Source organism: Capricornis sumatraensis, chromosome 9 (assembly GCF_032405125.1).
Source record: "Capricornis sumatraensis isolate serow.1 chromosome 9, serow.2, whole genome shotgun sequence".
In the NCBI taxonomy this organism is placed as follows: Eukaryota; Metazoa; Chordata; class Mammalia; order Artiodactyla; family Bovidae; genus Capricornis; species Capricornis sumatraensis.
In genome coordinates this window covers 22,905,464-22,929,868 of record NC_091077.1, presented here as the reverse complement: position 1 = coordinate 22,929,868, position 24,405 = coordinate 22,905,464, and the positions used below count along the sequence as shown (strand labels likewise).

General features: G+C 38.3%; 1 protein-coding gene across 5 annotated transcripts in view; it reads right to left on the bottom strand.

Moving 5' to 3' along the window:
* The window catches only part of RAPGEF6 (Rap guanine nucleotide exchange factor 6), a 208,947-nt gene that overhangs the window by 116,962 nt on the left and 67,580 nt on the right, over positions 1 to 24,405 (bottom strand). For all 5 annotated transcript variants that reach the window (XM_068979511.1, XM_068979509.1, XM_068979513.1 and 2 more), the window contains exon 6: positions 10,467 to 10,610. In XM_068979511.1, the coding sequence (XP_068835612.1) occupies positions 10,467 to 10,610 (144 nt within the window). The remainder of the gene's footprint in view (positions 1 to 10,466; positions 10,611 to 24,405) is intronic.

Here is a 24,405-nt window from a genome sequence, read left to right as displayed (position 1 = left end):
TTTGAGGATTACAGTAAACTTATTTCCTTTTTAATATTCTTCTATATTTTTCGACATTACTACAAGAAACTTTTTTCCCCCTGTGAAACACAAATTTTTAAAATCTGATTTAGGCAGGCATTTGTCCTACTTAGTTTGATTACAATAACACCCCTTTGCTTTTTCTCTGTCCATGTCTGAATTCATGACCCTGTAACTAGGTACAAAAACCTTCTATTGAGAATTCTACATTGTTTCGCAGAAGACAATTGAGAAAAATTCTCCTAGGAGATGACAGATGCCCATGCATAAAAAGAGAAAAATCCTGTTCTTTTTTTTAGGTATAAAGCACCATAAAGAACTTATCTGTCCAGAGTACTGTGGCTTGCAAATAGGGTGAAAAGCAATACTGAAAAGCTGCAGATTCTCAGAGGTTGGACTCCAAATTTCTCAGTAGTAACCTGGTCAACACTCACTGTGTTATACACAAGTCAGACTGGCAAAGGCTCCAGATATACAATCTTTACTTCAGAAGTGATAGAAGATTGTTTACTCACTTATCTTTTCATTCTACAAGTATTTACCAAATACAAAATATTTATTTAAGAACAATCAGGATCCATCAAGTGTACAAATAAAGTTCACACTGTTGGACAGTTTCTTTATCAATCAGTGACTATGACTTTAGCAGATCAAGCTTGAAATTATAATAATATATGCAACAAGAGTGTATATACTTCCTCCATTTTGACTTGAATAAATGATTAAACTACTTGTTCGCTGGTGCTCTGCTATGGTCTAAAGGCCTGCATTCCACTCCCACCCCTCTCCTCGACCCCCCTACCTCCTTCTGCAAATTCCAGTGTCAAAAATCTAATCTCCAAAATCATGGCATTAGGAGGTGGGGCCTTTGGGAGGTGATTAGGCCATGAGAGATCTGGAACTAGGATTGCATATAAGTGCTAAGTCACTTCAGTCATGGCCAGCTCTTTGTGACTCCTTGGACTGTAACCCACCAGGCTCCTCTGTCCATAGGATTCTCCAGGCAAGAATACTGGAGTGGTTGCCAGGCCCTACTTCTGGGGATCTTCCAGACCCAGGGATCGAACCTGTGTCTCCTGCAGCTCCTGTACTGCAGGCAGATTCTTTACCACTGAGCCACTGGGGAAGCTGAAGCTGGGATTAGTGCCTGTATAAAAAATGCCTCCGGGAGCTTCCTAGATCTGTTCTACCACGTGGACACAGAAAGGGGTTGGCAGTCCATAATTAAAAGGGACTTGGTAGCTAGTTCAATTCCTATACATGATGCAGGGACTGAGGGTCTTAAAAACATTGAAAATTAGCACTTGAAATAGAAAAGGAATTCATATCATCTGATTCCTAGTTTAACGTCTATTATATCATATTAAACTGAGGGATCTGGCTCTTATAAACCTGACCATTTCAAGGATGTGATTTATTTGAAAGTCCAAATGGGTGGTCCTGAGACAAATACTGAGATGCCCCTATGAAGGTCTGTGTTCCTGCATAATTCACATACTGAAATTCTAATTCTCAAGATGATGGTATAAGGAGCTGGTGTCTATAGAAGGTGATCAGATTATAAAGAAGGAGCCCTCATGACTAGGGTTAGTGCCCTTAAAAAGGAGGCTCCACAAAGCTCCCTAGCTCTTTCCACCATGTGAGCAGAAAGCAAGAGGTAAGCAGTCTACTATCCAGAAGAGGGCCTTTACCAGAACCTGAACATGATGACTGCTAGAACCATGATCTTGGGCTTCTTAGCCTTCGTAATTGTGAGAAATAAAGTTCTGTCATTTTTTAAGTCACTCAGTCTGCTACCGTGTTATAGCAGCCTAAACGGACTAAGACTCATTCCATGATGTGATCTCAGCAATCACCCTCAGACTCTTATTCAGGAGCACTGGCAAATGTCTTAAATCTCTCTCTGTACACTATAAATCCAAACAAAACAAGGAGCACTGCAGGAGAGAAAGGAATATAAGGCACAATTACATAAGCAGCAAATGAGAAAGAAACACTTGTTGCATTACTAATTTGTGAGCCTAAAATGAAACCCTAAAGACTCCACCAGAAAATTACTAGAGCTAATCAATGAATATAGTAAAGTTGTAGGATATAAAATCAACACACAGAAATCCCTTGCATATATATACTAATAATGAGAAAACAGAAAGAGAAATTAAGGAAACAATTCCATTCACCATTGCAACAAAAAGAATAAAATACTTAGGAATATATCTACCTAAAGAAACTAAAGACCTATATACAGAAAACTATAAAACACTGGTGAAAGAAATCAAAGAGGACACTAATAGATGGAGAAATATACCATGTTCATGGAATGGAAGAATCAATATAGTGAAAATGAGTATAATACCCAAAGCAATCTACAGATTCAATGCAATCCCTATCAAGCTACCAACGTTATTTTTCACAGAGATAGAACAAAAAATTTCCCAATTTGTATGGAAATTAAAAAAACCTTGCATAGCCAAAGCAATCTTGAGAAAGAAGAATGGAACTAGAAGAATCAACCTGCCTGACTTCAGGCTCTACTACAAATCCACAGTCATCAAGACAGTATGGTTCTGGCACAAAGACAGAAATGTAGATCAATGGAACAAAATAGAAAGCCCAGAGATAAATCCACACACCTATGGACACCTTACCTTTGACAAAGGAGGCAAGAATATACAATGGAGAAAAGACAATCTCCTTAACAAGTAGTGCTGGGAGAACTAGTCAACATTTGTAAAAGAATGAAACGAGATCACTTTCTAACACCATACTCAAAAATAAACTCAAAATGGATTAAAGATCTAAATTTAAGACCAGAAACTATTAAACTCCTAGAGGAGAACATAGGCAAAACACTCTCCGACATACGTCACAGCAGGATCCTCTGTGACCCACCTCCCAGAATACTTGAAATAAAAGCAAAAATAAACAAATGGGACCTAATTAAACTTAAAAGCTTCTGCATAACAAAGGAAACTATAAGCAAGGTGAAAAGACAGCCTTCTGAATGGGAGAAAATAATAGCAAATGAAGCAACTGACAAACAACTAATCTCAAAAATATACAAGCAACTTATGCAGCTCAATTCCATTAAAATAAACAACCCAATCAAAAAATGGGCCAAAGAACTAAATAGACATTTCTCCAAAGAAGACATACAGATGGCTAACAAACACATGAAAAGATGCTCAACATCACTCATTATCAGAGAAATGCAAATCAAAACCACAATGAGGTACCATTTCACCCTAGTCAGAATAGCTGCTATCCAAAAGTCTACAAGCAATAAATGTTGGAAAGGGTGTGGTTAAAAGGGAACCCTCTTACACTGTTGGTGGGAATGCAAACTAGTTCAGCCACTATGGAGAACAGTGTGGAGATTCCTTCAAAAACTGGAAATCGAATTGCCTTATGACCCAGCAATCCCACTGCTGGGTATACACACCGAGGAAACCAGAATTGAAAGAGACACGTGTACTCCAATGTTCATCGCAGCATTGTTTATAATAGCCAGGACATGGAAGCAACCTAGATGTCCATCAGCAGACGAATGGATAAGAAAGCTTTGGTACATATACACAATGGAGTATTACTCAGCCATTAAAAAGAATACATTTGAATCAGTTCTAATGAGGTGGATGAAATTGGAGCCGATTATACAGACTGAAGTCAGAAAGAAAAACACCAATACAGTATACTAAAGCATATATATGGAATTTAGAAAGATGGTAATGATAACCCTGTATGCGAGACAGCAAAAGAGACACAGATGGATAGAACAGTCTTTTGGACTCTGTGGGAGAGGGAGAGGGTGGGATGATTTGGGAGAATGGCACTGAAACATGTACAATATCATATATGAAACGAATCGCCAGTCCAGGTTTGATGCAGGATACAGGATGCTTGGGGCTGGTGCACTGGGATGACCAGAAGGATGGTACGGGGAAGGAGGTGGGAGGGGGGTTCAGGATGGGGAACATGTGTACACCCGTGGCGGATTCATGTTGTTGTATGGCAAAACCAATACAATATTGTAATTAGCCTCCAATTAAAATAAATTTATATTTAAAAAAATAAATAAAATGAAAAAGTAGATTCTAGAGTATCACACCATGCTTACCACCTGCCATACTATGCTAAAACAATGAACTGGGTGGTAGAAAACATGTAAAGGAGGGTGAGCAAAACAGCAGAGGATGTGATGGTTAGACAGCATCACTGACTCAATGCACATGAATCTGAGCAAACTCCAAGACACAATGAAGGAAAGGGAAACCTGGTGTGCTGCAGTCCATGGGGTCTCAAAGAGTTGGACATGACTTAGTGACTGAACAACAATTAAAAACTCAACTCATTACCTATGAAAAATGTTCACCACTGTAGGTTATTTAAAACACAGTAGTCAACCTTCCATAAAACACACATACACTTAAATTCTTAAGTAAGTTGTGGTGGCTCAGATGGTAAAGAATCCGCCTGCAATGGACATGATCTGGGTTCGATCCCTGGGTTGGGAAGATCTACTGGAGAAGGGAACGGCTACCCTCTCCAATATTCTTGCCTGGAGAATTCCATGAATAGAGGAGGCTGGCAGGCTATAGCCCATTGGGTCGTGAAGAGTAGGACATGACTGATCGACTTTCCCTACTCTATCTTCAGAAAAGAACATAATTATGAGCAAATGCATATAAGTATGTATATCATCTTATGGGTTCTACTTCAATCAGAAGCAGCACAGTCTAGGAACATGGAAGTGTTAGGGAAGGCTTCTCTAAAGAGTTCATGGATGACTGGAGTTGTAGGAGCTGAGCAAGACTTTGTCAGGACGACATGGTAGAGGCCATTCTGGATAAAAGGAGCAAACAGCACGCTAAGATTCAAACTGAATCATCAAAGGACAGAATTACATTAATAAAGAGGACTGTAAGAAACTACCAGGGTGAGAGAAGAACCAAAGGAAGGAACAACCTACAAAATAATGGGGCCAGAAGGCTGAAAAGATAGGCTGGGGCAGATGAGAAAGGGATTTACATATCAATTAATCTCAGTACTTTAACAATTAAATATTTCTGAGCTATATTTCTAAGATATATAACTTACTCATAAATTAATACATGTATTACCAATATATAATTTATTAACACATAATTAATACATATTCTAAAATATATAATCTATTTATAAATTAATACATGTAAAAACATGGTTAATAAATATTTATAAATTAATATATGTGAATTTATACATGCATTAATACATGTAGTAACAGCAAAAATGCTTTGTGTTCACTGTAAATAAACAGAAAAATGTACACAAAATCTTAAGAGGATTACAGTACATATAAACTCTATTTTCTTCCCATGTCCCATTTTGCAAACTACATTTTAATGACCTAATTACTAAAAGAAAAAAGGTCTTCAAGTCAATAATTCCAAAACCAGTCATCAGTTTCCAGCAGACATCCTTTGTCATAACTGGCTTCTAGTCATTTATTATTATTATATGTTGTAAGGCAATTAATTCAGTGACTTTCATATACATTTATATAAGCACTCTATCTTGTAGGGTTGAAAAAATAAATTATTTAAAGTGAACCACAGCAAGTACAGGCTACAAGAAAATTGTGAAAGGCATAGGTGGCTGATTGCTGCCTGCCTGATTTTATATTTCCTACCTTTTTTCTCCCTTTGATACTTTATCTTACATTTTTCAGTTATCTTTACATTTATACATATTTTGATAAACATGTTTTATGGCCAGGAATCAATAAATAATAAAATTAATTTGTTAGTAACAGGAACAAACATATTTTTTGAGTATTTTAAAGAACAGGAACAGGAACTGTTGACATTACTGCATGTTTTTCAATGCACGAGACAATGAGCAGAGCCTCTTATACATAAAAAATCACTAAGAAGGATACACAACTTGCCCAAGTTACACAAGAAACCTCAACAAGCTTATAAAAACAGGCACTCTATTTTCTTTAACAGGCAATATGCTCTGAGGAATATAAGCATGATGGTTCACATTTTCAAAGCATGTACACTCTGATGGGAGAAACAGACATATGAATAAAAAAAAGTACAATGTAGTATAATAAATGGTAACAGGTATATACACGGGATACTACAGCAATGTAGATATGTATACCCAATCCTAACAAGAAAAAATCATGGATTCCTCCCATGAGATGATATAAAGTATTTAAATTAAAAATTTTAATTTTAAATTAAAATTCTCAGTCATACCAGCCACATTTTAAATGCTCAAAAGCCACATGTGGCTGGTTACTATCAGTTTGAAAACCACAGATATAAAACAATTGCATCACTGCAGAAAGTTCTATTAGACAGAACTGGTTTAGCCTACATGCCAGATAAATATTCTAGATCATCAGACTTTCTAATAGGTGGTAGTAGGCCATAAAAAGACTTAAGAGTTTAAAAGAAATAACACTGTTAAAAGATTCTTTTAGGAGTGATGAAAGTAAAATGAATGATTTGGTAGCAGGGGATAGTGGAGTACATAAAGAATAGGGCTGGGAGTACACACCAGAGAGAAGAGAAAAACAGAACTTGAAATAAAATGATTAAACAATATTTTAAAATGCCAAAATTATAAAATACTTTTCAATTAAAAAAATTCTCCTAAGTTCTTAAAATGAAATATTATTGCTTTTACAATAAAAGTTGTTGTGGGGGGGGCGGGTTGTTGGGAGATGCTACTACAACATTTCTAAAAAGAATGACAGTGAACACTAAAGCAATGACATGTGGAAACTGAGATAAGGGCACAAACATCTGAGAGAAAAAACCTAGAGATATCATTAACTGATTAAACCTCAAGTGTGCACATATGTTCTATCAGACCATCATGCAAGACAGGCAAACTCAATACTGTCATCCTCATTTTTACAGCAAAGCAACCAAAGCATTAACAGTTCAGATAAAATGCCCCAATCATATAATAAATGAAAGAAGAATTCAGAGAGATGGCTTATCTAAATAAAAGACTATTTTCACTTGTCTTAATTACCTATCCTATTCACTGAATATTGTTCCCAATCACCTTTATGCTATTTTCAAATATCAAGTACATCCTCCCCAAAGATTAAAGTTCTGAAATCACTGAGAATATTTGAAGATATTTAAATGTGTTGTGAGCTCTGAGAGCAATACCCAAAGGAGTTTCAATAATGTTATTACTGTTATAGAAGTGCTCTTTTAACACTAAAAAAGAAAAACTTTTCAAGTTTAGAGTGTGGTTCTCATCTTTATACAAAGCAATGTACATGAGTAGACTGAAAATATTTCATAAAAATAAATCATTTTTTTCAATCATTCTAGGCATTCACTTAGAAAGTATCTTTCAAACAAATGCAAAATTTTTAATGCTCAAAATCTGATGTACAGGTTTGGATTAATGATACTTAAGAAAACTACTGTAACAAAATATTCCATACATCTTTAATAATTTTTTACCTTCAGCACTCTAGCAAGAAAAAGTTGATGGCTCGCAAGTGCAAAAAGAAACTGTCAAATTTCCACCGCTATCTTAAATAATGATTCTGGGACTTACATGGTGGTCCAGTGGCTAAAAACTCCATGCTCCCAATGCAAGGGGCCCAAGTTCAATCCCTGGTGGGGTAACTAGACCCCACATGCCACAAGTTAAGACTGAACATGCATGTGCCTCAACTAAGACCTGGTGTAGTCAAATAAATAAATATTTTTTTAAAAAAATGAGTCCTCCTGATCTCTCTGAACTGCTGATAATACCCACAAAAGAAATAAAGATACTATGGTAGTCATAAAACCAATTATCTACTGTATCAATACTGATTAAGATTTTTGCTATTAAAACTTATACCCATCCTTATCTAACTGTTCCAAAATAGAAGGAGGAACACTGCCAAATTCACTGTAGTAAGCCACAATCACACTGCTATCAAAAGCAGCCAAATACACTACAAGAAAAGAAAATTACAGGCCAATATCTTTGATGAATACAGATGTTAAAACCCTCAAAAAATATTAGCAAATCTAATCCAAAAATATATAAAAAGGATCATACAGAATGATGAAGCTGGATTCATTTTGGGGTTTCAAGGATGGTTCAACATACACAAATCAATCACTGTGATATACCACACTAAACAAAAGCAGAGAAAAAAAATGATGGAAAAGAAAAGCATCTGACAAAATTCAACATCCCTTCACGCAAAAACTCTCACCAAAGAGGGTAGAGAAAGAACATAGCTCAACATAACAAGAGTCACTTATAACTCTTATAATAAAATTCATCACACTCAACAGTGAAAAGCTGAAAATCTTCCCACTAAATTCAGGAATAACAGGAGGATGCCCACTCACCACTTCTGGACAACACACTATTGGAAGTCCCAGTCACAGAAATAAGACAAGAAAAAATAAATAAATAAAAGGTATCCAAACTGGAAGGGAAGAGGTAAAACTGTTACTATTTCCAGATGACATAATACTTTCTATAAAGAGCCCTAACTTTTCCACACACAAACCCTTTTAGAACTAATAAATATATCTGGCAAGGCAGTAGTATACAAGATTAAAATATAGATATTGGTAAAGGAAAAAAATTCCTGTTTAAAATTATGTTAAATAAGCAAAATACCTAAGAATAAATTTAACCAAGGAAATGAATGATCTATACACTGGTAACTATAAAACACTGATAAGAGAAAATGAAGATGACACAAGAAGTGGAAAGATAGCTCATGCTCTTAGACTGCAAGAATTAATATTGTTAAAATGGCCACACTATCCAAAGCAATCTACAGATTTAATGTAATCTCTACCAAAATACATAGAAAATTCTTCATAAAATTAGGGGAAAAATCCTAAAATTCATATGGAACCACAAAAGACCCAGAAAGTTCTATCCAAGAATATACAAAATGTCATTAGTAGTTCCATAAGTGAGTGATGGGACTAATCATCTTTTAATTTTTCAAAAACAGACAAGAATCATTTGTGCAATAAGTCCAAACTTAATTAAAACTTGAATTAGCTAAAACTAATTAGTGACAGGGAAAGTTACTATATAAAAGTGGGAATTCCCTGGCAGTCCAGTGGTTAAGACTCGGCACTTTCACTGCCATGGTCCCGAGTTCAATCCCTGTTCTGCAAACTAAATGGTATAGCCAAAAAACAAAACAACAACAAAAAATCATTAAATAATAAAAACAGGAAATGAACTTTTATGTAATAAAAATGTGAGGACTACTTCATATGTTATTGCTTGTTGTCAGAATGTGTTCAGTCAAAGAAATTAGGCAAATAATGACTAAATCCTTCCGTTTAGTTGCTCAGTCATGTCCGACTCTTCGCGAGCCCATGAATCGCAGCACACCAGGCCTCCCTGTCCATCACCAACTCCCGGAGTTCACTCAAACTCACATCCATCGAGTTGGTGATGCCATCCAGCCATCTCATCCTCTGTCGTCCCCTTTTCCTCCTGCCCCCAATCCCTCCCAGCATCAGATCCTTACAGCTGCTCAAATTTAACACTCTAACACAAACAACTCCCTAAATAATCCTCCTTATTCCTAAGATGGAATGAATTTCTGTTTCTGACAACCAAAAGAACATATACCCTTGGGAATTTTGATACCCTAAATCTCTAGGCTGTTTTTATATTTTGGGGGATCAAGTTTCCTTTGAAAACTTGTAAAACACACCTGGATTTATTCTTTCTTAAATTATCCTTATTCCTTGATTCAACTATTGGATCATTCAAAAAGTTTCTTCAAGTATTTTCCGTAAGATCATATGGGAAATTCTGAAAAAACTTTTTGGCCAACTCAATACTTTTCAATCTGAAAAGCAGCATCTATCATTACAATATTAAAGACTTAAGAAGATTTTCTGGTTATATGGAAGTTGTTTATTTCATCATCATCTTTCAGTAATTGCCTGTGAAAACATACCTTTAACAATTGCATATATTTCTGCACTAGCATACAGTAGCATAACTGTCCCACACCTGAAGGGAAGAACCGACATTTTTAAAATTTCTTTGGCATGCCTTAGTCCATAAAACAAAAAAAGCTCCCAAATGAGTCTGTTTTCTGAGTTCTCTTGGCACACATACACTCAGGGCACACTGTTCAAGCAACAGAAAGGTAAGAAAATCCACAAGCATGTCTAAAAAGATATATTAAAAAAATTCTTTTACACCATTTAAACAAAAACAAATACCCCACTGGTAAGACTATTTCTATCAAAGCCAACACAACAGAAACATTTTTAAAAATTATATAGATATCTTTACGTGCCCCAAACTTTTATCTGTAGTGCCCAAGTGTTGATATTACCAAAAATATATGCTGATATTACCAAAAATATGTTATGTTCATACTGTATATGAACATTAAGGAATATCAATGAAATGTTCGTAAATATACTCACAGAAAGATAGTTGTTAACATCCACATCATCAGTAATAGTCTGGCGTTCTCCTTTACAATTAATTTTCCGAAACCTTCTTCGAGACTGTCTGGCAGGAATTTCTCTTTGTAGAATACTATCTTCATTATCTTTGGAATTCTCTACCTGAAACACATGTTCACAGTCCTGATTAAACATCCAATTTTTCCATATTACTGATAGTCTGTGGAGTTTTAACAGGCTCATAAGGAGGCTTCATTTACTTCAAGCAAGAAAACTGCCTCAAGAAAACAGTCTGTATAGGACAGTGCTCATGAGTACAAAAAGATTAAAGGTGACATTATAAAGATCTGGAGACCACAATTTCCTCCCAGGAAATAGTCTCTCTTGCTTACATGAGCATACATCCTCCTAAGTAAAGTCACTTACCAGAAATGAAGGCTGTTAACTACACCTACACATATCACAACATCTGAGTTAGTCTAATTACAAACTGCCTGGTTATACACATATTTCATTTAGCAAACAATCATGGTTATGCCTTCAGTGAACTGCTAAACAATGAAACAAAAATGCTTTATGTGTTATTCTTTGATGTCCATCTTAATGTGTGAAAACAGTCAAGAGTAACTAAGGCTGGCATCTTCTACGGAGGAAGGGAAACCTAACATTTACTGAGGGCTTTAGGCCAGCATGCATATACATTATACTATATAGTTTACACAACAGCCCTGTAATCAGATATTCAGTTCAGTTCAGTCACTCAGTTGTGTCCGACTCTTTGCGATCTCATGAATCGCAGCATGCCAGGCCTCCCTGTCCATCACCAACTCCCAGAGTTCACTCAAACTCATGTCCATCAAGTCCGTGATGCCATCCAGCCATCTCATCCTCTGTCATCCCCTTCTCTTTCTGCCCCCAATCCCTCCCAGCATTCAGGGTCTTTTCCAATGAGTCAAATCTTCGCATGAGGTAGACAAAGTATTGGAGTTTCAGCTTCAGCATCAATCCTTCCAATGAACACCCAGGATTGATCTCCTTTAGGATGGACTGGTTGGATCTCCTTGCAGTCCAAGGGACTTTCAAGAGTCTTTGCCAGCACCACAGTTCACAAGCATCAATTCTTCGGTGCTCAGCTTTCTTCACAGTCCAACTCTCACATCCATACATGACCACTGGAAAAACCATAGCCTTGACTAGATGGACCTTTGTTGGCAAAGTAATGTCTCTTATTTTGAATAGGCTATCTAGGTTGGTCATAACTTTCCTTCCAAGGAGTAAGCATCTTTTAATTTCATGGCTTCAATCACCATCTACAGTGATTTTGGAGCCCCAAAAAATAAAGTCTGCCACTGTTTTCACTGTTTCCCCATTTATTTCCCATGAAGGGATGGGACCAGATGTCATGATCTTAGTTTTCTGAATGTTGAGCTTTAAGTCAACTTTTTCACTCTCCTCTTTGACTTTCATCAAGAGACTCTAGTTCTTCTTCACTTTCTGCCATAAGGGTGGTGTCATCTGCATATCTTAGGTTATTGCTATTTCTCCCAGCAATCATGATTCCAGCTTGTGCTTCTTCCAGCCCAGCGTTTCTCATGATGTACTCTGCATAGAAGTTGCTGGGTGACAATATACAGCCTTGACGTACTCAGGTGTTACTATTTCCAATTTAAAGGTGAACAAGGGAAAATCCAAAAAGATCAGTGACTTCCAAGTCTCATAACAGTGATACTTATTAAAGGTGATCTAGAATACAAGCCTGTTTCCAAAACTTATGCCACTGATACAAGACTACATTGCCAAGGGAGGAGGAGAAGGATAGAAATAGCTCAGTGATATTAACAGGTACAAACATCCAGCTGTAGAATAAATGACTCATGGATATGAAATGCACAGGGTGAAGAATACAGTCAATAAATCTGTAATAACATTGTATGGTGACAGATGGTAATAGGACTTATTGTGGTGATTATTTTGAAATGTATAGAAATACCAAATCACTACTTTGGGTAAGAGGAACTAACCTAACACTTAAGTTAGTTTAACCTCAGTGTTCTGGGTTGATTTTACTTCAAAAACAAACTCACTCACAGTAAAAGAGATGAGATTTGTGGTTCCTAGAGATGAGGGCTGAGGGAAGAAGAACGGAACTGGAGGAATCAACCTTCCCAAATTCATACTATACTACAAAGCTACAGTCAACAAAACAGTATGGTACTGGCACAAAAATAAAAAAATAGATCAATGGAACAAAACAGAAAGCCTGGAGATAAATCCTTGCACCTATGGACACCTTAACTTTGACAAAAGAGGCAAAAATATACAATGGAGAAAAGACAGTTTCTTCAACAATTGGTGTGGGAAAACTGGTGAACTATGTGTAAAAGAATGAAATTAGAACACTTTCTAACACCGTACACAAAAATAAATTCTAAATGGGTTAAAGACCTAAATGTAAGACTAGAAGCTATAAAACTCTTAGAAGAAAATATAGGCAGAACATTCTCTGACATAAATCACAGCAACATCCTCTATGACCCACAACCCAGAGTAATGGAAATAAAACCAAACAAATGGGACCTAATTAAGCTTAACAGATTTTGCACAACAAAGGAAACTATAAGCAAGGTAAAAAGATGGCACTCAGAATGGGAGAAAATAACAACAATGGAAACATCTGCAAAGAATTAATCTCCAAAATATGCAAGCAGCTTACGCAGCTTAATATCAGAAAAACAAACAAGGCAATCAAAAAAGTGGGCAGAAGACCTAAACAGATGACATACAGATGGCCAATAAACACATGAAAAGATCCTCAACATTGCTTATTATTAGAGAAATGCAAATCAAAACCACCGTGAGGAATCATCTCACACTGGTCAGAATGGCCATTATCAAAAAGTCTACAAACAATAAATGCTGGAGAGTGCCCAGGAGAAAGTTGTAGAGAAAAGGGAACCCTCTTACACTGCTGGTGGGAATGCAAACTGATAAAACCACTATGCAGAACAGTATGAAGTTTCCTTAAAACAACTAGGACTAAAACTGCCACACAACTCAGCAATCCCACTACTGGGCATATACCCTGAGGAAACCAGAATTGGAAAAGACACATCACATGTATCCTGATGTTCACTGCAGCACTATTTACAATGGCTATGACATGGAAGCAACCTAGATGTCTACTAGCAGATGAATGGGTAAGGAAGTTGTCATACATACACAAAATGGAATATTACTAAAAAGGATGAAAATGCAAAAGGAATATTACTCAAAAGCTATAAAAAGGAACACATTCTAGTCAGTTTTAATGAGGCAGATGAATCTAGAGACTATTAAAGTGAAGCAAGTCAGAAACAAAGATAAATACTGCAAATTAATGCATGTATATGAAATCTAGAAAGACGGCATCAGTGATCCTACATGCAGAGTAGCAAAGGAAACACAGATATAGAGAACAGACCTTTGGACTCGGTGGGAGAAGGAGAAGGTGAGATGATTTGAGAGAATAGCACTGAGACATATATGCTACCATATGTAAAATAGATAACCAGTGTGAGTTTGATATATGACACAGGGCACCCAAATCCAGTGCTCTGTCACAACCTGGAGGGATAGGGTGGGGGGAGGTGGAAGGGACACATGTATAACTATGGTTGATTCATACTGATGTATGACAGAAACCATCACAGTATTTTAATTATCCTCCAATTAAAATAGATTTAAAAAAAGAAAAAATAAAGCAGAAATTTCCAGTTATAAGGCAATTAAGTACTAGGGATGTGATGTCAACACAATAAACAAACACTATTGTATACAACTCAGTGACACACATGTTATATATGAAAGCTGTTAAGAGTAAATCCTAAGCATTCTCATCACAAGAAAAACATTTTTTTCTATTTAACTTTCTATCTACATGAGATGATGGTCAGTCATTAAATTTATTGTGCTTTATCACTTCATGATGTTAAGTCAAATCATTATGACTTAAACTTATACAGTTGTATATGTATAAATTTACATATATAATAAAAAAACTGGAAGGATAATAAAATAAATATTTATTATTATCCCTCAATATAACTGGAAGGAAAGAAAAAGACTATCTTGCCTATCTACTAAAAATTACAAATTACATCATAACTTTAAAAAATCACTTTTGCAAAGGTATACTGACATGTTCTAAAGTAGACTTATAATTAACCTCACATTCAATAAATAACAAACAATTTCAGCTTTTTCCCACAACTACTTCTCCTGCTAATATTGTATCACTTGCTGATGATATCAAAAATATCCGAGTCATCCAAGAATGAAATTTCAACATTTCCAATTCCTCTGCTTATCTTCCAAATCTTATCTTCAATCATTTCTTCAAAACTGTAGAATGGTTTTTTAGAAATCCCTTTCATGATGCCTTTTCATTCCCACTATCACCATTCCTTAGTCAAGCCTTCATCACTTCAGTCCTAAACTTACTGCTTCTGTCACGGTCTTCTCCAATTCCATCTGGCATGGTCAGGTAAATCACCTAGATAAAACAGTATGTCGTCCCCTGTTCAAAATGCTACAGTGGACCTCTAGTGGATACCAAATAAATTTAAACTATTACATTTGCTATCCCAAGCCATATGTGCTCCATTGCCGAAACATTTTTAGCACTGAATCTTACACAAGGAAGTCTGGAGAAACTGCTCCCACATCCTCCTCACAAAAAATCCTCTCACTTAAAAGCTCCAATGAGATATGCAAAACTTCCTGATGAATTCTCAGAGAGAATCAATGTCTAAACAGTTCTGTTTCCAATGTGAGTGTTCAGGAGTAAGTAGCAGTCAAAACACTGTGACTATTCATGGTTCCCTACTTTGGCCACCTGATGTGAAGAACTGATTCATCTGAAAAGACCCTGATGCCAGGAAAGATTGAAGGCGGGAGGAGAAGGGGATGACAGAGGATGAGATCGTTGGATGGCATCACGGACTTGATGGACGTAAGTTTGAATAAATCCCAGGAGTTGGTGGTGGAGAGGGAGGCCTGGCATGCTGCAGTCCATGGGGTTGCAAAGAGTCAGACACGATGGAGCAACTGAACTGAAACATAAATAAGTTACATTCTGCTAAACAAGTTTACCTATTTCAATTTCCGTTATTCTATCCATTTTATCTTCATATGCTACCGATCATGTGAGAACATCTCAACTGCCATCTCTTCAATGACCACAAGACATTCCTTTGACTGGTTTACTATGTGTACCTGACCCAGAGTTCTCATAAATAGGACTGCTTTCAGGCCTTTGCATTCATTTGTATTATTTCTGCCTAAAAGTCATTCCTCCTCTGCTAAAATCTTGGCAAGCTATATATTCCTCATAACCCAGTTCAACTAACCCTACCTCTGCCCCAAGAAGGTATCACCCCTTCTACAGCACTAAGTATATTAGCCGTAATTATTAGATAAGCCCACCTCACTACAAGTTCTCTAGTATAAGAACTGTATTATATTTATATTCATCTTTGCTCACTTATTAAAAATCTTTGCCAAAATGGGCATTAAATTCTTTCTTTCTCCCTACAGATTTTAAGCCCTTTCAAGTATGTGTAAGATACTCAACAAATACACAGGCAGGCAGGATAACTTACTGAATATTATTTTTTTGAAAGGTAAAATCCAGAAGACTCATGTGTTGACAGCCTAATTCAAAACTACAGAATTTTGTACAGGTAGTAAATACATGTCACCTCTTTGAGATTAAATTTCCTCTTTTAAAAAATGATCTTATTTACTAAATCACTACATTGGGCCAAGTATCAGAAACTGTAAGTTATATCCTTTAAGGCTCACAGCATAGCTACTCTTTCTGTTAACAGATGCTATGGAGCCTCATAAAGCTTTTTATTTCACACAAATGGATGAGCAAAAATTCAAAAATTAAGTGTGACTGAAAAGTTCATTGCTTCATACCATCCTATTCCACAGGATGTTCTAGATTATTTAGGTGAAATTCCAGTATAATGATTCTTAGATCTTTTATTATCTACCATTTATCTAGCAAAAACAGTGATTTAAATGATAAAGGATTTTCAAGATAGAAATAGTAGTAAATTAAAATTAGGAAAGGAGTTTCTAAGCCTCAAAAATGTGGGGGAAAGTACCAAATGAAAAGAAAAAAGCAAACAATGTATAAATGATTAAACGCTCACTGAACACAACTGAAATGTGAGATTAGATTTTAAAAGTGAAATCTCATAAACACATACTGAAATGGCACAAAAGTAGGAATCCTAATGCAAAGAATGAAGTGAAGGCAAAATACCAGGAAACAGGCTAGCAACAAAGCCCCAATCTATCAGATGATTTCTCAACTTTAAAGGCAAGACTTTCCACTTTGATGGTTAGTTCACTACAGTCGCTCAGTCGTGTCCGACTGTTTGTAACCCAATTAATCGCAGCACGCCAGGCCTCCATGTCCATCACCAACTACAGGAATTCACTCAGACTCAGGTCCATCGAGTCAGTGATGCCATCCAGCCATCTCATCCTCTGTCATCCCCTTCTCCTCCTGCCCGCAATCCCTCCCAGCATCAGAGTATTTTCCAATGAGTCAGCTCTTCCCAAGAGGTGGCCAAAGTACTGGACTTTCAGCTTTAGCATCATTCCTTCCAAGGAAATCCCAGGGTTGATCTCCTTCAGAATGGACTGGTTGGATCTCCTGGCAATCCAAGGAACTCTCAAGAGTCTTCTCCAACAGCACAGTTCAAAAGCATCAATTCTTCAGCACTCAGCCTTCACAGTCCAACTCTCACATCCATACATGACCACAGGAAAAACCATAGCCTTGACTAGACGGACCTTAGTCAGCAAAGTAATGTCTCTGCCTTTCAATATGCTAACTAGGTTGGTCATAACTTTTCTTCCAAGGAGTAAGGGTCTTTTAATTTCATGGCCGCAGGCACCACCTGCAGTGGTTTTGGAGCCCCCAAAAATAAAGTCTGACACTGTTTCCACTGTTTCCCCATCTATTTCCCATGAAGTGATGGGACCCGATGCCATGATCTTCGTTTTCTGGATGTTGAGCTTTATTTAAGCCGACTTTTTCACTCTCCTCTTTCACCTTCATCAAGAGGCTTTTTGGTTCCTCTTCACTTTCTGCCATAAGGGTGGTGTTATCTGCGTATCTGAGGTTATTGATATTTCTCCCGGCAATCCTGATTCCAGCTTGTGCTTCTTCCAGCCCAGTGTTTCTCATGATGTACTCTGCATAGAAGTTAAATAAGCACGGTGACAGTATACAGCCTTGACGCACTCCTTTTTCTAATTGGAACCAGTCTGTTGTTCCATGTCCAGTTCTAACTGTTGCTTCCCGACCTGCATATAGAGTTCTCAGGAGGCACGTGAGGTGGTCTGGTATTCCCATCTCTTTCAGAATGTTCTACAGTTTATTGCGATCCACACAGTCAAAGGCTTTGGCATAGTCAATAAAGCAGAAATAGATGTTTTTCTGGAACTCTCTTGCTTTTTCGATGATCCAGCAGATGTTGGCAATTTGATCTCTGGTTCCTCTGCCTTTCCTAAAACCAGTCTGAACATCAGGAAGTTCACGGTTCACGTATTGCTGAAGCCTGGCTTGGAGAATTTTGAGCATTACTTTACTAGCGTGTGAGATGAGTGCAATTGTGCAGTAGTTTGAGCATTCTTTGGCATTGCCTTTCTTAGGGATTGGAATGAAAACTGGCCTTTTCCAGTCCTGTGGCCACTGCTGAGTTTTCCAAATTTGCTGGCATATTGAGTGCAGCACTTTCACAGCATCATCTTTCAGGATTTGAAATAGCTCCACTGGAATGCCATCACCTCCACTAGCTTTGTTCGTAGTGATGCTTTCTAAGGCCCACTTGACTTCACATTCCAGGATGTCTGGCTCTAGATCAGTGATCACGCCATTGTGATTATCCGGGTCGTGAAGATCTTTTTTGTACAGTTCTTCTGTGTATTCCTGCCACCTCTTCTTAGTATCTTCTGCTTCTGTTAGGTCCAGACCATTTCTGTCCTTTATTTTGCCCTTCTTTGCATGAAATGTTCCCTTGGTATCTCTAATTTTCTTGAAGAGATCTCTAGTCTTTCCCATTCTGTTCTTTTCCTCTATTTCTTTGCACTGATCGCTGAAGAAGGCTTTCTTATCTCTTCTTGCTATTCTCTGGAACTCTGCATTCAGATGCTTATATCTTTCCTTTTCTCCTTTGCTTTTCGCTTCTCTTCTTTTCACAGCTATTTGTAAGGCCTCCCCAGACAGCCATTTTGCTTTTTTGCATTTCTTTTCCATGGGGATGGTCTTGATCCCTGTCTCCTGTACAATGTCACGAACCTCATTCTATAGTTCATCAGGCACTCTATCTATCAGATCTAGGCCCTTAAATCTATTTCTCACTTCCACTGTATAATCATAAGGGGTTTGATTTAGGTCATACCTGTATGGTCTAGCGGTTTCCCCTGTTTTCTTCAATTTGAGTCTGAATTTGGTAATAACGAGTTCATGATCTGAGCCACAGTCAGCTCCTGGTCGTGTTTTTGTTGACTGTATAGAGCTTCTCCATCTTTGGCTGCAAAGAATATAATCAGTCTGATTTCGGTGTTGACCATCTGGTGATGTCCATGTGTAGAGTCTTCTCTTGTGTTGTTGGAAGAGGGTGTTTGCTATGACCAGTGCATTTTCCTGGCAAAACTCTATGAGTCTTTGCCATGCTTTGTTTTGCATTCCAAGGCCAAATTTGCCTGTTACTCCAGGGGTTTCTGGACTTCCTACTTTTGCATTCCAGTCCCCTATAATGAAAAGGACATCTTTTTTGAGTGTTAGTTCTAAAAGGTCTTGTAGGTCTTCATAAAACCGTTCAACTTCAGCTTCGTCAGTGTTACAGGCTGGGGCATAGACTTGGATTACTGTCATACTGAATGGTTTGCCTTGGAAACGAACAGAGATCATTCTGTCGTTTTTGAGATTGCATCCAAGTACTGCATTTCGGATGCTTTTGTTGACCATGATGGCTACTCCATTTCTTCTGAGGGATTCCTGCCCACAGTAGTAGATATAATGGTCATCTGAGTTAAATTCACCCATTCCAGTCCATTTTAGTTCGCTGATTCCTAGATTGTTGACGTTCATTCTTGCCATCTCTTGTTTGACCACGTCCAATTTGCCTTGATTCATGGACCTGACATTCCAGGTTGCTATGCAATACTGCTCTTTACAGCATCGGACTTTGCTTCTATCACCAGTCACATCCACAGCTGGCTATTGTTTTTGCTTTGGCTCCATCCCTTCATTCTTTCTTTCTTCTTTCTTTCTTCATTCTTTTCACTGATCTCCAGTAGCACATTGGGCACCTACTGACCTAGGGAGTTCCTCTTTCAGTATCCTATCATTTTGCCTTTTCATACTGTTCACGGGGTTCTTGAGGCAAGAATACTGAAGTGTTTTGCCATTCCCTTCTCCAGTGGACCACATTCTGTCAGATCTTTCCACCATGACCCGCCCATCTTGGGTTGCCCTGCAGGCATGGCTTGGTTTCATTGAGTTAGACAAGGCTGTGGTCCTAGTGTGATTAGACTGACTAGTTTTCTGTGAGTATGGTTTCAGTGTGTCTGCCCTCTGATGCCCTCTTGCAACACCTACCATCTTACTTGGGTTTCTCTTACCTTGGGAGTGAGGTATCTCTTCACGGCTGCTCTAGTAAAGCGCAGCCGCTGCTCCTTACCTTGGATGAGGGGTATCTCCTCACCACCACCCTTCCTGACCTTCAACGTGGGATAGCTCCTCTATGCCTTCCTGCGCCCGCACAGCCACCACTGCGCAGGCGCAGGAAGGCCTAGAGGAGCTATCCCACACTGATGGTTAGAGAATCCACCAAAGACAGGGAATGCATAAGAGACTCACTCATCTCAAGGAGCTACATGCTCACTGTAAGGTTTAAGTCTATCCTGAAGAAGGGAGTGGAAGAAAAACTGCTTGGCACTGAGAAAAGACCTGCTGAGGGTAGGGGAAATTCAAGAGAGAGGCCATCCTTAGTGCAGGTCTATAGTTTCAATTCATTATACTTTAAGGGTATAAGAAAACGCAAAGAATTTTAGGACAAAAAAAATACATACATGCAAGAGACAAAAGCAAATCTAAAACCTGTTTGCAAGAATGCAACTTTAACCCAAACCAAAGAATCCCCACACCTAAAAGTTCAAGACACATGAAGTCACAAATAACTGACCCCCTCAAAAACCCCAAAACTAAAAACAGAAAGAAAAAAAAACACACACACACACACACACACAGCCTCAACTACAAGAAAACCTAAGAGACATGATGAACAACTATTGTCAGAAAAGGTAAAAGAATCACATCTGCAAATATTCCAATATATTGGAAGTATCAGAAAATATAAAGCTATGATAAAGAAGAAAAAACTTTAAACAAACAAACAAAAAGTTGAAAATGAGCCAGAGATTATAAATAGCAACCAAACAGATAAAGACCAGAAAAAAAAATCCTCCCCAAGTGCCCTCCCTCCCAACCGCCAGGCTAGCAAATGGTGAGTAACAAGAAATAGCCGTCTACATTAGAAAGAAGGATGAGAACATGGAGATATATACTGTCTGAAACACAGGGCACAGAGAAGGCCTAAAAGTGAGGGTGGAAGACGAACACTCAGAAAAATTTTTCAAAAAACCAGTCTCAGACCTGAACACAAAAGTAACAGTAGAGAAAACTGAAACTACTGATCTAGCTCAATTCTATCAGAAAAGATGTGTTCCTCTCCAGGCCTAAACACTATCTACCTTGTGTCTTTACTGCTCTAACACACAATATTTAGGATCAAATACAAAACAGTAACTCACATAAAACTAAAAACAATTTTTAAAAAACTACTCAATCCACTGCCAAGAGACAAAGCAATCAACAGAGCAATCGATGAAAATTAAGAAAGACCCAGATCAACATCAGACAGAATTTAAAACCATAATTAATATGGTAATGGTCCAGCAGAAAATGTGGACAATATAACTAGACAGATGGAGCAGACATAAGAAAGGTATTAGAGCAAAATGACAATTTCAGAAACAAAAACATGGTACTAACCGAAATCAGACTGATTATATTCTTTGCAGCCAAAGATGGAGAAGCTCTATACAGTCAACAAAAACACGACCAGGAGCTGACTGTGGCTCAGATCATGAACTCGTTATTACCAAATTCAGACTCAAATTGAAGAAAACAGGGGAAACCGCTAGACCATACAGGTATGACCTAAATCAAACCCCTTATGATTATACAGTGGAAGTGAGAAATAGATTTAAGGGCCTAGATCTGATAGATAGAGTGCCTGATGAACTATAGAATGAGGTTCGTGACATTGTACAGGAGACAGGGATCAAGACCATCCCCATGGAAAAGAAATGCAAAAAAGCAAAATGGCTGTCTGGGGAGGCCTTACAAATAGCTGTGAAAAGAAGAGAAGCGAAAAGCAAAGGAGAAAAGGAAAGATATAAGCATCTGAATGCAGAGTTCCAGAGAATAGCAAGAAGAGATAAGAAAGCCTTCTTCAGCGATCAGTGCAAAGAAATAGAGGAAAAGAACAGAATGGGAAAGACTAGAGATCTCTTCAAGAAAATTAGAGATACCAAGGGAACATTTCATGCAAAGAAGGGCAAAATAAAGGACAGAAATGGTCTGGACCTAACAGAAGCAGAAGATACTAAGAAGAGGTGGCAGGAATACACAGAAGAACTGTACAAAAAAGATCTTCACGACCCGGATAATCACAATGGCGTGATCACTGATCTAGAGCCAGACATCCTGGAATGTGAAGTCAAGTGGGCCTTAGAAAGCATCACTACGAACAAAGCTAGTGGAGGTGATGGCATTCCAGTGGAGCTATTTCAAATCCTGAAAGATGATGCTGTGAAAGTGCTGCACTCAATATGCCAGCAAATTTGGAAAACTCAGCAGTGGCCACAGGACTGGAAAAGGTCAGTTTTCATTCCAATCCCTAAGAAAGGCAATGCCAAAGAATGCTCAAACTACTGCACAATTGCACTCATCTCACACGCTAGTAAAGTAATGCTCAAAATTCTCCAAGCCAGGCTTCAGCAATACGTGAACCGTGAACTTCCTGATGTTCAGACTGGTTTTAGGAAAGGCAGAGGAACCAGAGATCAAATTGCCAACATCTGCTGGATCATCGAAAAAGCAAGAGAGTTCCAGAAAAACATCTATTTCTGCTTTATTGACTATGCCAAAGCCTTTGACTGTGTGGATCGCAATAAACTGTAGAACATTCTGAAAGAGATGGGAATACCAGACCACCTCACGTGCCTCCTGAGAACTCTATATGCAGGTCGGGAAGCAACAGTTAGAACTGGACATGGAACAACAGACTGGTTCCAATTAGAAAAAGGAGTGCGTCAAGGCTGTATACTGTCACCGTGCTTATTTAACTTCTATGCAGAGTACATCATGAGAAACACTGGGCTGGAAGAAGCACAAGCTGGAATCAGGATTGCCGGGAGAAATATCAATAACCTCAGATACGCAGATAACACCACCCTTATGGCAGAAAGTGAAGAGGAACCAAAAAGCCTCTTGATGAAGGTGAAAGAGGAGAGTGAAAAAGTCGGCTTAAAGCTCAACATCCAGAAAACGAAGATCATGGCATCGGGTCCCATCACTTCATGGGAAATAGATGGGGAAACAGTGGAAACAGTGTCAGACTTTATTTTTGGGGGCTCCAAAACCACTGCAGGTGGTGCCTGCGGCCATGAAATTAAAAGACCCTTACTCCTTGGAAGAAAAGTTATGACCAACCTAGTTAGCATATTGAAAGGCAGAGACATTACTTTGCTGACTAAGGTCCGTCTAGTCAAGGCTATGGTTTTTCCTGTGGTCATGTATGGATGTGAGAGTTGGACTGTGAAGGCTGAGTGCTGAAGAATTGATGCTTTTGAACTGTGCTGTTGGAGAAGACTCTTGAGAGTTCCTTGGATTGCCAGGAGATCCAACCAGTCCATTCTGAAGGAGATCAACCCTGGGATTTCCTTGGAAGGAATGATGCTAAAGCTGAAAGTCCAGTACTTTGGCCACCTCTTGGGAAGAGCTGACTCATTGGAAAATACTCTGATGCTGGGAGGGATTGCGGGCAGGAGGAGAAGGGGATGACAGAGGATGAGATGGCTGGATGGCATCACTGACTCGATGGACCTGAGTCTGAGTCAACTCCTGTAGTTGGTGATGGACATGGAGGCCTGGCGTGCTGCAATTAATGGGGTCGCAAAGAGTCGGACACGAATGAGCAACTGAACTGAAAGATGAGGAATGCCTTTGATCACTAGACCTGATGCAATCAAGTCAACAGAAATTACCCAAAGTGAGAGAGAGAAAGTAAAGAAAAATGAAGAATAGGTCTTTTGATAGTCAGATACTTACAGCAGCCAATTTTATGAGCCCATTTCTTATATCTCATATCCAGAAAAACACTAACATCCTCATGAGGAGCTTCAGACTAGCTCCTCTAGCAGACTAGAGGAGCCAGTCTGCTCCTCCTGACTAGCAGAAAGCTTCTGCACAATAACACATGCTTGATTGCATGGATTCTCCCTTCACCCAAATCACCAACATACTGACCTTCCTCCCTGCCTCTCTGGAGCAGTTTATTAGAGCTATCTGAGGTGCTATCTCCTGGGTTACAGTCCTCATTTTGCCCAAATAAAACTTAACTCGAAACCCTCACATTGTACATTTTTTAAGTTGATATTAAGAAGTAACTAAACAGAGAATTCGGAGAAGGCGATGGCACCCCACTCCAGTACTCTTGCCTGGAAAATCCCATGAACAGAGGAGACTGGTAGGCTGCGGTCCATGGGGTCGCGAAGAGTCGGACACGACTGAGCGACTTCCCTTTCACTTTTCACTTTCATGCAC